Below are 17420 nucleotides of genomic sequence, written 5' to 3'. Positions count from 1 at the left end.
ATCTTTCAAATATAAAAAAATAACAAAGTATGTCCAAAGACAATTTTGTAAAATATTGCATACTTGTTTTTCCTTGTCTTTATTTTTAATCAGACTTCAAATGTCTACTTCATCATGATACAAAAAACTGCATTTACTCATGACTTTTATTCCACCACAGAACCATTACTTAAACTTCACTCTCACACTCTCACAGCGCTTTTCCCAGCTGTATGCAGCCAGCAATCTGAGCCATGTATGTTGTCATGAAGCTGTGATGCCAGAGGTGCCGTGATGCTAAATGAACTGACCACAGTCCTGCTATCAGGTACATTCTCATGGAGACCATTAGTGCTGCTGTCCCCTGAGGCAGGCCTTTGAATAATGCATGTGAGAGCTCAGGCTCTCAGTGGCCCGAGGCATATCCACCGCTCTTGTTACCTCTCATGGCATATCCTGTCAGAGTCACAGGTCAACATGTCGCCTGCTGGACTGTGTTACACACGGCTCAAACCACCACAGACAGATTCTGGTTTCAAAAGCAGAGCAACGAAAGTAATCACTGGCTTTTATAAAGAACTCGTAATAGGTGGACAATGGCCGTACTTTTCTTTTTCACTGATTCCGTTCACTTTTTTTCCCCCTTCCAAACCTTATTCTATTTAGCATTACCTGAAGGATGTAAGGATCTTACTTAGCTACTTATGAGACAGAAATCTGAGACGTGACTTGTGAAATATTAAATATTATAAAATAACTGTTTTCTATTTTAATATATTTTAAAATGTAATTTATTCCTGTGATGCAAGGCTGAAGTCTTCAGTGTCACACGATCCTTCAGAAATCAGTCTAATATGCTCACGAAACATTTTTTATTATTAATAAATAATATCATTTATTATTATCAATGTAGTTGGTCTTGAAATATAAGATTTTGTAATATTATAAATGTCTTTACTGATATTTTTTTATCAATTTAATGCGTCCTTGCTGAATAAAAGTATTACGTACTCGTTCAGTTTTGACACAGATTTTACACTGGAAAATACAGTGCCAAAATTGTTCATCATGAAAAAGTCGACAAAAATACCCTTAAAACCAAACATTTATAAAAGTAGTTGTATGCCCAACAATTCACAATACTATTAACATACCATTTACTGAATAGGAAACTTAACTATTTAGTAAATGCATAAAAAACATTATTGTTTGATTATTTGGTTGAATTTTGATGGTTTCATGCTTTAAATTTAAGGCAATAATTTGCACGAAACATTGTGGTTTGTGGTTCTGATAGCAAGTGAACCCGTATTTATTATAGACCCGTATTTTCTTGCATAGTTTTGTTCATGGTTTTCAAGGATGAAGTCATGCAAACTCTCCATCTTGACTTCTGTTTAATTTATCAAGCTTCTACCAAGTGACTGACGAATTTGTGCCAAAATACAGAGGTTGATTGGACACAAGACATACACATACACACATGACATACACAAGAAAATATACAGCGTTTTCTCCCTTTTAAATTGAGAAGCCTATTTATTATTCAATCCTAATTAAACACGATTCCATAGTTGCGGTTAATTGTTTGCAGCTTTTTGCTTCCCTGATCTTCCTGAGATATCTGGTAAGAAATAAACTGGAACTAACACACCTGAATCTTTCTCTTTTTAGATACAGAAACACACACGCAGTGTTCAGTCTTAATTAGAGTGAATGAAAGGATTGTGTGTGGGCTGGAGGAGGGAAATGAGTGTAGTGCTCTGCTGAAAGTGATCCCTGTCACACACACAGGATGTCTGCTCACTCTCTCAAAAGCCTCCATCACACACACACACACACACACACACACACACACACACACACACACACACAATATACAGTATATATATATATATATATATATATATATATATATATATATATATATATATATATATATATATATATATATATATATATATATATATATATATATATATTAAGGACCTAAGAGAGAGACATCAAAATAGAGAGAGTGGGACAGCTGCCGATTCCCACAAAGTCTGTTGTTGTGGGCAGAGCGGACTGGAATTCCCCCATTCATGTATGTAAAGGCACCCGCAGTCCCCGTAATGACTCGCAATGACCACAAAGCCTTTATAAGACTTCACTATATCAACAATCTCTCATTGTTGCCATTCTGCACACATTCGTGCAAGCCAAGCCAAGGAGACATTTCTCTTCTCCAAGACAATTCTCTCAGAACACTCATACTCACACACATATACAAATGAATGGAGAGAATACTAAAGGGATAGTTGACTCAAAGATGACAATTCTGTCATAATTTACTCACCGTCATGTCTTTCCAAAACTGTCTTCCTTTCTTCCGTGAAACCAAAAAAAGAAGATATTGCAATTCCAATGTTGGACAAACTTAAATTAAACGGTAGGGCAAACTTAAATTAGTTCAATCAAATTAACTTTGATGAGTATTTAGAACTAACTTGTACTTTTGAGTTCACAAAACTGACACATTTTAAGTAATCTGAATTGTTTCATTGTGTTGAGTTTTGTGAACTGCCTTCTTTTAATTTAGACAAACTTAAAATGAACTGAAATTGGGCTAGGATTTCTATTTCCCATGCAGCATGCTTTGTCATGGCACTCAAAAGGGAGAGTAAATGCTAAAATGAAGTGTTATATAATGTTTTTTGAGTAAAATGGGCGATTTATATGTGTTTTGCCATGTTCATTTAGAAGAGTTTCTGTTATGTTGGGTTTTTGGGGGGTTATGGAGCATGAGCTTAGTTTGAGAAGAGGTACATATTAAATGTTCTATAATGCTGTACTCATTCAGCAATTGATATGCTGTGCAAATGCTATCAAAGCATTGTGTTACCAATTAGCAAGTTAGCATTTATTTAATTAACTAGTTAAAGCTTGCCAAGTTTCCACAAGTAAAAATATTTAAGTTGAGATTACAATGATAATTTTAAATGAAATGTATGAATAAGCTTACTCAAATGTTTTAAGTTAAGAGTAAATAAAAAGATATGAGTACAAAATAAAAATCTGCAAGTTCTGCTTAAACTTTGAATTTCTTAACTTAAAAATTTGATGTAACCATTTTTTAAAAATAGTTTTGCCATCTTATTCGGGTTTACTTTGTAACATCTTTTGAGTGAACTATCCCTTGTCACATTTTTCATACAATGTAACACCCTAGCAAACAAAAATATATGGAATGGTTTTTTTCCTGAAACGTTTTAGCTGGATATTCATCTAACATTTTTAAAATGTTATTACTAGTTTCAAAACAGAACATTCAAAAATAATGTTCCCATAATGTTTGCAAAATTATAACTTTCCCTTAATGTTTTCTCTCACATTTTTAATGACTTTTTTTATGTTTAGAGGACGTTTCGAAATAATATTTCATAACATGTAACACCCAAAGTCCTTTTTTATAGGGATTTGGTGTTTACTGAAAAAATGCAGTTGTAAACAAATGAAGAATAATGCTGTAGAGTTATTAGGATTATAAAATTAGAAGTTTGATGTTGAACAATCCGAATCAGCTTAATCAAACTGAAGACGTTCACAAGTTTTGGCACTGTTTTAGCACTTAGTACAAGACTTGTGAAACAGAGCGAGAGGGAGAATATTATTCCAGGGTGTTTTGGCACCAGAGGACAGCTCTATGAAAGGTTACCCAGGTGGTCTTTCCTCAACTTCTCCGTCTCTCCCCCAGCAGAATGTCAGTTTCAATTCCCTGCCTCAATCCCCCAGTCCCTTACCCAAATCATCATGTGAACCTCAGATTGCTTAAATATGGGCCTGTGAATCTGATACTCTGTTGGGTTTGGAGTCTTGACGGAGGTGCTGAGAGCCGGCTGATGAGGGGGCCCAGCCGTCCGCCATATTGCCGCCCAGTATGCCGTGTCATGTTCTCTGAACAATCGCCCGTGTCCCTCTAGTTGGGTAAACAACAGAGGCTGTCAGCCGGTGTCAGGTTTGGGCTTTTCAAAGCAAAAGAAGGAGAATGACAGATGACTGCTCTGAGTGTAGCCGACACTTCGCTGATAATGGTGATCTGAGTGCTGATATGGAGAGGCAGAGTACGATGGGTGAGCGAGATATACCCGGTAAAACATACAGAACCTACAGTTTTAACAAACACACTGCTGGGAAAGACTGCGAGGCGCTTTCAGTGAGATTCCCTGGCTCCCCCGATTCTCTGATTCATCCGTGGTGGAATTAGACATGCGTTGAGGTTGAATCACATCCACAATAGTGAGTTAGCAATGAAAATCTGAATTCAAGCCGGCTCGTTCAACTGCATGAAAATGAGAATAAATAAATGAAAGAAGTAACTGAATAGAATGGATATAAGCCAAAGCAGGAGCGAGCCAATAATCAGTAATAACAATATTTGTTTGAAAAAGATGAAAGATACCTTATTCCTGTGTTAAGAAAATGTAATATTTTAGTCATTTAATTTTAATGTGATTCACATAAAGTGTTGATTTACACAATGTATTTTTTTTTTTAAAAATTGATATATTTGAATGAACCCTTTAAAAGTACAAATTCATTTTCAGGTATAAAATTTTAAATAGTTTAAATTGGTGGGATTTAAGGTTTTTGTGTTTTATTGTGTGGCTAATTAGAGAGCAATAATAGCCTAATAACACAAATATTATATGTTCCAATAAAAAGATCATTTTTCCTGTGTTAAAAATAATAATATTTTAGTCATTTAATTTTTATTGAGTTCACATAAAGTGCTGATTTACAAAATATAAAAAAATTCCAAATAAATGTGAATTAATATTAGTAATTATATTATTGATTGTTCAAATAATAAGGTGAAAGGTGCTTTTTTTCCCCTGTGTAGTAATTTTAAGATGGTTCACAATGAGCTGGTTTAAGCAGATTTTAAAAAAAAGGAAAAATGTTTTTTTTTTCACTCTGTCCTTAAGGACAAAATGATAGAAATAATAGAGAATACTTTGGTTATAGAAAACCTGGTCAGTGTCAGCTGCGAGATGCACAGATGAAGGGACCATATTTAATGTCAGCCTTTCGGATTCCTTGGTGTAAATCAGCTGACCCTTTCACAAACTGCTCGATGAATTAAGCTCCACAGAACACTTTCATTAAATTGAACTCAAACTAATCTGTTCAGGGTTCATGGGGTTGACAAGCCACAAAAAAACAACATGTCTGACACGGCCGGCACGAGCATACCTGTAACCTGAGCCGAGGGACGGTGGCGTGCCAAAACTCGGGAACCCGCACGGAGAGAAAGAGTCCAGTTAGAGCGGATCCCCACCCCACACATCAGCTCTCGAGTGCTGGCCAGGCCTGCACAGTGGGGTCCCTCCATCTGGACACATTTCTACCCTGACAGGAGCCATAGCTGCATTAATGAACGTATTCACATATGGCCCACTCAGGACTGTCACTGCTGGAGATGGAGAGCAGACTGGAGGACTGGACTGTGTGTAGAGAGAGAGAGAAATTTGTGAGTTTCCTTAAACACAGAACTCTCGTTCTATAGCCCATCTGTCAACCATTATGGGCCCGGGCCGTCAGCTGAATAACGGCGCTCCTCCTATAGGCCTACATGGAATGTACAGAGAGGGTCATTTTTGTTCAACATAAAGAAAAATAAAACTTTATGCAGATGAAAATACTAAAAATGTATTCTGAATTAATAATTCAACATGATGTTTATATGACATGAAGCATTTTTCAAATTCATGTCATTCTAGGCTACATGTTGCAGGTCTAATTGACAAATTTGAGGTTTGACATATAATGGTTTAATATGCAATACATGATAAAATGCCATTTTTTATGTGCAGTGATGATTTTTTTTTTTTTTTTTTAAAAAGAGAATGATACTTTGGGATTAAAAATCGTTTTAATCCTTAAGAATTTGCCTTGATTTCGTGCAACCTCATAAAAACTTGCTTTTGAACAAGAGTCTTGAAGCTATAAATTGCACATAAATGTCAAAGGAGATATAAAGTTAATAAAGAAATTATAAAGTAAACGGAGCAAGTGTTAAATACACAATAATGAAACGTTTTATAAGTTATCTCGTAAAAATAAAACTTTTTATGAGGAACAAAACAACCACTGAAAATGGCGACGCCAAGAGATTTATGGATGGATAATTGCGACCTCTTGTGGGCCCACTAAGAAGTGGCAGGGTTTAACATCAAATACAATATTTTAATTTTAAAAAGTCCAGATTTTGTGTCTTCATTTTATCATTTTAACATACGAAATATTAAGTCAATGAATAAGTAATGAAGGAAAAATATAGGAAAATGCTAGTAAAGCCTATAAGGAAAAACTTTTGTTGTGGAAGGTACACAACCAAATAGGCCTATTTCTTTAATGTTATATCTTTAATGCAATTGGGTGAAAAACTCAACCAATCCGATTCAACCTTCTCTCTGATTGGAAGGTGGAAACCTGTCAATCAATTAGAAAATAGGAGGAGCTTAAGTTCTACACCGAAACCAATGGTCAGTTACATGAAAGTGTCCTAAAGTAAAGAGCTCCGTATTATTACCTAAAGCTCGCTCAACTATCCCGTGCAGACAGGTTTAGATGCAATCCTCGATTCATATTACCATCGTTATTAATTACCTTAGGCCTATTATTAATTTGATTATTAATTATTAATTTTTTGGCATTAAAGAGTATTTATAGTATATCTATTCCAAAACAAATCAACAAAGAATTTGCGATGATAGAACTGGTTAGTCCATCTAAATATACTAATTAATAGCCTACTAATATTCTATATCCATATGGTAATAATGCAGTTATACCCTGATTATATATTTATAAATAGGCTATAACTATAGCCTAAACAAGACTGTGCATAGAATGTAAAATAACAACAACAACAATAATAATAGTAGTAAAATAATAATAATAATATAATAATAATAATAGTAATAAAAGTGTAGTATAAAACTAATAGAATTACTCTTTGGCCCTAAAAGTGGGCCTTTCTATAATTCTAAAGTAAGCATCGTTTAAGAAATATTTTCAGTTTACACGGATAAACCATGAATCACTGAACTTGAGCTGTAGGCTTTATAAATGCATACAATGAGTGGCGCATGCGCCCTCCAGTGTCCTTCGACTACATTACAATTGTGACGTCAACACAACACAAGGTATTTTCCCTATCTACATCTTTACTAAACCGAGACGCAAAAGTTTCTATATATAGGCTACACAATAAATCACTAACGTTCTTTTTTAACAAACAAAATCATCTGGCATTAAAAACTGCAACTGTTGCCAACATGAGTGCAAATCATCGTAATCAAAATATATTACATAGTAGCCAATTCTAAGGGCGTTTTGCGCTACATTATCTAGTGTCAGATTAAACCCTTCCCTAAAAAAACGTCCGTGTGTGCAGAGAAATTCAGCCAGGTCTTGCTCTGGTCTCGGGATGCGCCTTTAAGGATTCCTCCCCCGGTTTCCTGAACTGACCTCTTCCCTTTGAAACCACTTCCTCCCCTTCTCCCAATCGGCCATGTTTAATTTGACTCATTCATGAAAAGTTATGTAAACACAACAGTAAAGCCATGATCGTGAAGGCGACATAGTAAGCGATGCTAGATTACTGAACAGCACTGTGATCTTCTGTGTGGATGCACCGCGTTGTTTGTACAGAGACTGATCATTTGCACGAGCATTAATCGCCAGCAGTGGGAATAAAAGAATAGCGCGTGAACTGCGCGTGAGGCTTCGGCAGGTGGGCACGCGCACTCATCAAATTCATACCAGTGGCGTAGAATGAATATAATCAAATGCATCAAAACAACCATTCATAATATATTAACCTGCTTGGTCAGTGACTGCGAAAGTTTGTGATACGTCATACATATTGTGGTGATTTCACTGGCGTATTGTAAACGTATTGTTGCCATTGTTTCATTGAGGAATTCCTTGATGTCAGATGGAACATCGCTTGATACATTAACAAAAAACAAACAAATACATAAGTATCAAGTGGAAAATTATTTGAAAAGTCCTCCGACTTTATTGTTAAACAACAATTCTATGTATAATGTAGCCTAAGTTTAGTATTTGTGATATTCCGGGCCTATCAAAAACAAATCATCGTCACGAACCAATTTCCTTAAAAAGTCTCTTCATGTCAAAATATCCTATTTTATTAGTTATATGTCTGCTAAACCTAATATAAATGCTTTATAATAGATTTTGAAATATGTAAGCCTTTGAAAATATTATTAAATGCTGTGTTTTTAAAGGAAATCATGAGGAAAAAGCAGAATGTGAAAAACAGGAAAGCAGAAGAGACAACCATTGTCCAAGAGTTTGCAGTGGAAAAAATCATCCGCAGAAGAGTCAACGATGGAAAGGTTGAATACTATCTAAAGTGGAAAGGCTTTACAGAGTGAGTGTCTGGAACCATGTTGCCTGTGTGTGTCAAAAATGTATTTAATATATCTACAAGTATATGACAGCTCTGTAGTACTTCCATCAGTGCAGAGAATACCTGGGAGCCAGAGGACAACATGGATTGTCCTGAGCTGATAGAGGAGTTTCTCAGAAACCTAACCGTCTCAGGAGAGACAGATCAAGAGGGATGTCAATCTCTAGACCCTGAGTTCCAGCCCAAGCAAGAGTTAACTGAGCTAGACGCTGATATGGTTAGTGTCTTTATATACTGCTGTGCCGTTCACGTTCACTCCTACAGGTATTACTGCACTACACTGTTTCAAGATAAGCATTCAAATTCCTGAATGTCAATACATTTAATTGCAATAGATACACTGCTAAATACTTGCCATATTATGAATAACTGTTGTTGTATTTTGTGTGTAAAGCAGTGAAGTCCAATCCTGGATCTGGAGGCCCGCCTTCCTGCAGTTTTTAGCTCCAACCCTATTAAACACACCTAAACCAGCTAATCAAGGTCATCAGGATTTTTGGAACAGGGTGGAGCTAATCTCAGCAGAAGGGTGGTTCTCCAGGACCAGGATTGCACACCTTTAGTATTGAGTTTTAGTTATTTCCAAAACCTTGTCAGGCTTTATGATAGTTTAGTTCAGTGTCTGGAATCATGCAGGCTCACCAGCGGCTTCAGGAAGAACTCATTGAGAGAGGTAATGAGGAGGTTGGTGATCACAGCGCTGAGATCCCAGCAGGACAACCCAGCCACCCAGAACCTGACTGCATCATCGGATGCACAGACCAACAAGGAGAGATCATGTTTCTCATCAAGTGGTAATATTTCTACACTGGACCATTTGTGGAGATTTTTGTCATTCCACACTGCTTTGTTCATTTTAAATGCAATGTAAATCACTACATGTTTTTAGATGTTGTAACGATAATCTTTAGTATTAAATTCTGTAATCAGTGCATTGAAATTTTTAACTCGGATCATGCTTCGATACACACCTCAATATTAACTTAGCTTTTATGTTTCACACCACATTGCCTTAATTGGAAAATTGTTTAGAAATGATTAGAATAGAAGCACATTGTTGCCAGGTGGAACATAATTACTAAAATGAAAAATACAAAACTAAAATCTAATTAAAAAATTAAAAAAACGTATATTATCTCAGTAATACTAAAATAATATTGTGACCATACTCTTTCATTGTTGTTTAGTATGAAATACTATTACGTACTAGTTTAGGTTTTAGTGATTTTGATTTATCTTTTTTTTTTAATTAGTTTTGGGGTTTTATATTAAATATTTATATTTAACCTAATTTAATTGACTTTGTTTTATTTTAGTTACTTGCTAAGTTTAAGTTTGTCTAATTTATAAATTCAATTTTATTTCAACTTTAATTTAACGTAAACCATTTTTAATCCTTTTAGTTAACAATAACAATACTGTTCTGCTTAAAGTTAATACTGATACCAAGGAATTCCTTTCATGTCCATGCTCTTCTTCAACACACGAATAGAGATGAAGATCAAAAACACCCTCACAGCACAAATATGGCGTAGTTTACAATTCTTTTTCCACTAATCTGCAGCAGGTGATTATGCGCTTTTAATTTGCCGTGTTTGTCCATTAAGACTGATCATTATTTCTTTATTTCATCGCAGGAAAAACACAGATGAGGTAGCTTTACTGTCAGCCAGGGAGGCCAGTAAAAGGTGGCCCCAGATGGTAATCCGCTTTTACGAGGACAAGCTGACCTGGCATGGCGAAGACGAGCAGTGAGAGGGAAATATGTAGCAGTGAATACTACTGTACCTCCTGGCAGCTTTACACATACACAAACACTGTGGCATAAGTTTACTGTTTGACATAGCGTGTTTTCAAAGTGTGTGAATCCACAGCCCAATGTGAAGCTCTTCCTAACACACTAACCTGTAGAAATGTGAGTGGAGTATTAGAGCGCTACTGTAGTGTACAAGTGGTTTATTAATCGAATGTTGTTGTGTCTGTTGTTTGAAAAGTTCACTTGTGATGTTCATTCTTCTGTCCTCTTTGTTACTATGATCTGAACTGTGATTTAACATGGGAGATGACGACGGATGTACAAAACCTGCTCGAGAGGAACCGTTTGTTGTGTAAATGTACTATGAACCCCCTGGTTACGCACTTACTCAAGTTATACTGTGATGGATCCCGTGATCTGTAAGAGCATAAAGTGTGGCTCATGCAGGTATAAATCCTTAGATTTGCACAAAACAGATTCTGGAATGTAGCCTATACAATCACATTTTTTTGTGAACATCGACATACTTGTTGTTGGTCAGCGTCACTTTCATAGCAGTAGTGTCATTTGGGTTTCGAGGTTTTGTGTTTAAGACCTTTGTCTGGTAGTTTCACTCTCCTGGCTTCCTGTTTTCTGTAAAGATCACTGTTAACATTAAATCTCGAGTGAGCAATCTCTATAGGTGCTTTAAATAAACACAAAATTACCTCAGAAGTGTTGTGATCATTCTTATAAACATGTTAATTTGCAGTCCTCTGTAAAAAGGTGTTTAAAAAAAATCAAATAATCTTTGCTACATTATAGGAGAGATGGATAAAGCAGTCTTTTCTTACCAGTTTGTGCTAAATATCAAAATGCTCAATTAAATTTGAAAATAACCAGTCTGTAACATCAAGAGGTTTGAAAACCTACAAGCAGGGCCTAAAACAAACTATTTGCCAAACCTGCCAATGGCCGGTGACTGTTTATTTGATTTTATCGGCCATAAATACTATTTTATCAGCTATGAAACATATAATAATCCACATTAAACTTACACATGTTATTCAGTCAAGAGCAATGAGCGATTGTTCTTTGTCTTTTGTTGTTTGATTAACATCAAAAACACAGACAGCAGCAGGAATATTAGGCTGCTGTCACTTTAAGAGCTAATGCATGGGTCCAATATACTGTTACACATGCTTTTCTCTCTCTCAATTGTTTACGTACACTTAAGACATAACTGACTCCGTTATGTTTACAAGGATACTTGCCTAGACAGGCATTTTGACTTCATTTAGTTTGAATATGTCTGTTCAAGCGCAAGAAGACGCGAAAGAGAACTCAATTCATTATTTGCCGCACATGCCAGATGTTTACATACAGAAAACGTTTCTCACAGCGCGCAAGTAACAAATTAAGTTCCCTGTCTCGTCTTCTTGCACTTGAATATTTAAATTGGCAAGGCTTAAACATTCGTGACTATCTAGCGCTGGCCCGAGTGTCATTCACGTTTGTTCATGTTCTGTTAATGAATTAATATTAGCATTTTTAGAATTTCTCAAAATGTTACTGGCCTACTGGCGATATTCTGTTTCATATACTCTGCAACACAGATTTTTACTCGCATGTGGCGCTTGACGAGTGTTACTTCAGGCCCTGGCTACAAGTCAACTGTCCTTGAATAACTGTTTAAGTACTGCTAGTTGTTTCAAACATGCAGGTGTTATGGTTATGGTACCATTTTTTCCAGCTGCTTTTTCCTGCTCCTTTTATTTTTAATGACGCTGCTAGTCTGCTATGTCTCTGGTGGCTGGTAAAAATGAAGCACCGCTGTCAGTCAGAGACACAAAATGAGCTCTGATGTTTTTCCCTAGTCTATACAGTTCCCATGAATCAGCCCCAGTTGGTCAACAAGACCAATGTCTCATGAAAACACTTCCTTCTTTATTCTTCCCATTTTTAAACCTCAGAGGACTGGCTATGTGTTCCTGTCCAATGTGAGTTTGTGAGCGTATGTGTGAGGTCTTGTTTTCACGTTTGGACGTATGCAGGAATTCACTGGAGTGTGGGTGAGGGACCCTCGCATCCAGAAGGAAGATTTCTGGCATGCCTACATGGATTATGAAATCTGTATACATGTAAGTGCAATAGAAACGTATATAGGACTCAAAATAGTCAAACAAGAGGGCAGAAACTCCCTGATCATTCTCTGTATTTTATATTCACTTAGACAAACAGTTTGGCCTTCACTAAGAAGTGTTCCTGTGTGCGGCGGAGATACAGCGAGTTTGTGTGGCTAAGAAAAAAGCTACAGGAAAATGCCATGCTCATGTATGTAAACACTGCATCATATTCCAGTTATTTACTTTGTTCAGTAATTGCACACTGATGGTTATAGGTTTGTAATAGGGTCAATGATGTATAGTCCATGATAAAGGAAAAATCTTTTTAAAAGCGAGTTTAAAATATACCAAGTTCGTATATTTGTATTCATGTTGGTTTCTCAAGGTTTTATGCCATTTTCAAGAAAGACTAAAAAAATCTCACAAAGTGTACCCATCAAACTGACACATATACACTGCCTGGCCAAAAAGTTGCTGTATGGATTTAAATAGGCAAATGCTTAAAAGTATATGATTGGATCATTATTGCAGTGATTATTATGTTTCTAGCATATGTTTGGCAACCGTTCTTCTAGCCCTAATGTATGTGGTATGTAGGAAGACACATAATGGATATATTCCAGATTGACAATGTCAAGATTCATTAGGCTCAAATTGTGAAAGAATGGTTGGGAGGGAGAATGAAGAAACATTTTCACATCGGCACCTCTGAGTCCAGGCCTTAAATTCATTGAAAGTCTTTGGGATGAGCTGAAGGAGAATTTACAGAGTGCTGGACAGAGTACAAGATCTTGACCAAAAATGTATGCACCTCTTGATGGAAATAAATGTTGTGATGTTAATTCAATCAAGAGGTGCATTATTATTATTTTTGGTTGGGCAGTGTATTTGTATTCATGTTGGTTTCTTGAGGTTTTATACAATTTTCAAGAAAGACTAAAAATCAAATTATATATTTGTCACATTTTTTCCGTACTCCTGGAATATATGTGAGTGTACACAAGTGTATGAAAGTCATTGTATACAGTATGTGAGACTTACATATTTAATGTATTTTAAAATAAATTACTGAGCGTCACGTCGTTGACCCAATATACATCTCAATTAATTCAAATATAATTTAGGTAATTTATTATTATTTACTAATTACTAATTGTTGCTAATTACAAGGATTATTTTAGTATTATGTATATATTTTTATTTATTAATATTTTGAATAAGCTGACATTTTTATATTTTCAGTGTTCGTTATAATTTTAGTTCAAGTTTAAATAATTGTGTTGTAATTTTAGTACTTTAAGTTAAACTTAGGCAATTGCCAAAATATTATATTTATTTTGTGTGCACTTTTTTTACGTTTATTTTTTTATTTATCTAATACTTTAATTTGACTTTATTTAACTTTATTTTATTTAACAAACAAATGTTCAATAGTTTTAGTTAACAAAAACAATACTGATAATTACCATAAATAGGCAGCTGTGTTGATGCAGACATATTCAAGTTTTAGTCATATAGGCATCTTTCTGTGTGACGCATGTAAACTGAATCTTTGTGGTTGTCTATGAATTGCAGAACACATCTACCCAAACTTCCTCCAAAAAACCCGTTTTTCAGTCTCAACAATGCCAGAGAAATTGGAGTCCGTATGCAGGGACTCCGGAAATTTCTAGAAATGTAAGTATCGGAATAGCCCTAAAGAACATGTTAAATTAAAGCATAAAACCATGACTGAAAGAATGCATTTAGCTTGAGAACATGCGACATATCAGGTACTGTATATCTCGACTCATAGAAAATGCAGTAAATGTAATGGTTATATGCTTACATCCTCCAGCGTGGTACACAGTCCGGTTCTGCTGTCGGACAGTTGCTTGCACCTCTTCCTACAGTCCCAACTGAGTGTGAAACAAATGGAGGCCTGTGCTGAAGGCAGGAGTCGCTACACAGTGTCTGAGGCCATTCACAGTTTTGGCTCAGGAAACAAACGCTTTGATTCTCAATCTGAAGAGAACATGGAAGAGGAGGAAGATATGCACTGACAATCCGAGTGACTGACTATTTCTTGCCAATAAAATGGAGCAAATTTACTAAATTTACATAGGCATTGCTGAAGTGGAACCCATGCTTGAAGAGGGACAATGAAACATGAAACAAGTTACTGTCATTCATTGTTGAGTAAAACAGTGAAACAAGTTACTGTCATTCATTGTTGAGTAAAACAGTGTTTTGTCTCCGTACTGATTAATCTGTATTGAAGAAGATAACCTAATAAATTAAATTATTTAATCCACAGTTGCGCACACATTAATGTCTTGCTTGGCAATCAAATTAATGTATAAAAGCATAATGTGGCCTGTGTGGAAGACAGTTTGTTGTTAAAACTACAGATGTGTGTGTTGAGAGGTTTACGAGAGGGAATTTATGTTTGCGTGTGAAGTCCCTTAAACGCAATAACCACATCCTAATAAGCAAATACAGAGCATTAGGACATTATGTGATTTAAACCCAACCTCACGGAGCTAAATCCCAATAATAATCTCTACTCAAACAATTTTACTGCCATATTAGCTATAAAAGATCATTGTCTGGATGTCATACAAATTGTGCCTTCTCATAAATATTTAACAATCGTGTGAGGCCATACTTGACCAGCAGATGGCGCCGCTGCTCTTCTGTCTTTCCATGACCGTCGGTCTCATCTCTGCAAAATCATCAATGTTTAATCAAACGAGTAGAAGCCCTCAAAGCAAGCAGTATTTCCCCTTTTCAAATTATCCACTGCTCCCACAGTCGTTGACTGGGACATCAAATCATCAAGACATTATAGAACAGGAGAATAAAGGAATTATATCGCCAAAAGCAAACAGTTCAAAATAAAACCATCAAAAAGGGCTGCAAGCAATATTCAATAAACTGAAATCAAGGCAAAAATATATTTAACGAGGGGTGAAGGGTTGGTTCGGTTGGTTTGTATCAGGGCTGTAATTTTTACTTTTTTTTAGCTTGGAGTCAGAATTATGTATTGGATTATGTATTGAATTCGATTCTGATCTTGATTCAATATTTACATTTATTTGGCTAAAGATCAGGTGCACGTAGACTACATGTTAACTTTTCTCAAGGAAACAATCTCTCTCAACTAGCTGTAAGCATGAGGAAACCTGTCAGCTGGTATTATTATTATTAGCAGCAAAATGCTCATAGAGTTCATTTTTCAAGCTAACTAACATGATAGTCATTGAATGGCTTGACGTGATATTGTTCACAAGCGTTTTATTCACGTCTTTCCACGGTTGAATTACTCATGGAAAGATTACAAGACATGACACATTTCAGTAAGCTACTGTATCTTTCAACATACCTTCTGATGTTGATTCGTGTTTATTTGGTGCAATAACTTGCAATAAAGAGAACAGATCGGTTCACACGCAGCTTGAAATGAGGCGGTGGCTACAGCGTTCTGTCATGCCACATTAAGGTTATAGTTCACCCAAAAATGAAAATCCTGTCATCATTTAGGCTACTTACCCTCATATTGTTCCAAACATGTAGTTCCTTTCATCTTCAGAACACAAATGAAGATATTTTTACTCAAATCTGAGCGATTTCTGTTCCTTCATTGACAGTAACCACTTTGATCCTTAAAAAAGTTCATAAAGAGATCATAAAACTGATGTTTGTATATAACAGCTGACTCAATAAAACGTGATTTTAGTTGGATCTGATTGTCTGTCTTTAATGTTGCAGTGATACTGTTAGGCTAGTAATAATAGCCAATGTTAGCAGTGCAGTTTCTAGGCTACTGGACAGCCCGCGAATGTGCTTTTATAAGTTACGTTACGCTTGTTTACGTTACAGACACCACCACTATACTACACGAAACCACGAAACACGTATTTTTTTCTCCCTCCCAGTTGCGTGCACAAGCAGTGATGACGTTGCCGAGAAATCCATGTATACCCTATGATATGACAGAATTTTCATTTTTGGGTGAACCCTGAGTGCCAAAAAGGTTTTAATTTTATTGTTTTGAATTTTGTAATAAAATTCACAAAGTGTTTCATTACAAAAGTAACCTGCTCTGTGTCTGTCGGCGCATTGTCAGTGTCCTCTTTGATCCGCAATGTTTTTTAACTGCTTGAGAAAATGGATGTGTGGCGTGAGAGTTGGCTTGTCCTGTTATGGTCAAGGCAGGTTACATTATATCATATCAAATGAGTGAGAGAAATTGTAATGCTCAATATGGTACCAATGGTCCTGCCTTACACTTTAAAAAAAGAACTCGATCAAATTTGATAGACAAATGGAAGTCCCGTCTTTCAAATAAAGGAGCCAAATTAACTGTTTTACATAATAGCCTGTTAAGTTGCGCATGCGCATTCGCAGGACTAGCCTGACAAAAACGCTTCTTTGCATTAATTTTCAATTGATGATACCATTGTTGTAAGAGTTTATCATTTTGTTGTGTATATATTTATTTATTGTTATTATTTTACTATTATATTTTAAATATATTTATTTGAAATATGTTATTTAAATGTGACATTGACAAACACTTTCAGAGACTGCAGCCTCACCCATTCAAGTACATAGGACCTGTACTGAAAATAGCTGAAAAAGGGCATTACGTTGGCTGTTGAGTGTCTTTGTATTTCAGATGTTTTACCAATTTTGTAGGACTTTTAAAATAATTTATTATCAAATTATTATTTATTATTTTGGTCTTATTTTCTAGGAAGATCTGGAAAAACTAATGGAGGGAGTTTGAGGTGGAAAACCTGTCTGGAAACCATAATTTTTGCAATTTCGTTGGTGATGCTAGAGGCACAGAAATCACACACTTTAAGAAATTTTCACTAAAAGGAGATTCCATTGCCCCATCTCTTCCTGCCTTGCTCATACCTTTCAAACAGGCAAAGGTTCATATGTGAAGACTCGCCCAACAGGTTGAAATGTTCCTCTAATCGCCTGCCCCCTGAACATCACTCGCCACGGCTCCCTAAAGAACCCTGACTGCCAGCTGCTTCTGTCTCTCTAACGATGGAGACCGTCTTAATAGACTCTGCACAAACTCAGCTGCCTGATAGCAGTG

The 17420-nt window shown here is 35.9% G+C and overlaps 2 protein-coding genes across 3 annotated transcripts; both read left to right on the top strand.

Annotated features, from left to right (window-relative positions):
• The first annotated feature begins 7512 nt into the window (after positions 1-7512).
• Positions 7513-10934, top strand: cbx3b (chromobox homolog 3b). 2 transcript variants are annotated; one of them, XM_056234434.1, is made up of 5 exons: positions 7513-7759; positions 8280-8425; positions 8504-8681; positions 9101-9258; positions 10102-10934. In XM_056234434.1, the coding sequence occupies exons 2-5, from the start codon at positions 8286-8288 to the stop codon at positions 10217-10219; spliced, it is 594 nt and encodes a 197-aa protein (XP_056090409.1). In that variant the 5' UTR covers positions 7513-7759; positions 8280-8285; the 3' UTR covers positions 10220-10934. The 2 variants fall into 2 exon arrangements, with proteins under 2 accessions (XP_056090409.1, XP_056090410.1); XM_056234435.1 differs by having other exon boundaries at positions 7514-7759; positions 8516-8681.
• Positions 10935-12176: 1242 nt separating this feature from the next.
• Positions 12177-14511, top strand: snx10b (sorting nexin 10b). The gene is made up of 4 exons (XM_056234430.1): positions 12177-12340; positions 12433-12533; positions 13901-14002; positions 14163-14511. Exons 1-4 carry the CDS (start codon positions 12248-12250, stop codon positions 14365-14367), a joined length of 501 nt encoding a protein of 166 aa, XP_056090405.1. The 5' UTR covers positions 12177-12247; the 3' UTR covers positions 14368-14511.
• Positions 14512-17420: the final 2909 nt, after the last annotated feature.

Source organism: Rhinichthys klamathensis, unplaced genomic scaffold, assembly GCF_029890125.1.
Source record: "Rhinichthys klamathensis goyatoka isolate OS25496 unplaced genomic scaffold, OSU_Roscu_1.1 h1tg000395l_1, whole genome shotgun sequence".
NCBI lineage: Eukaryota > Metazoa > Chordata > Actinopteri > Cypriniformes > Leuciscidae > Rhinichthys > Rhinichthys klamathensis.
Note: the sequence above shows the minus strand (reverse complement) of the source record. Positions and strands in the feature narration are given on the sequence as shown.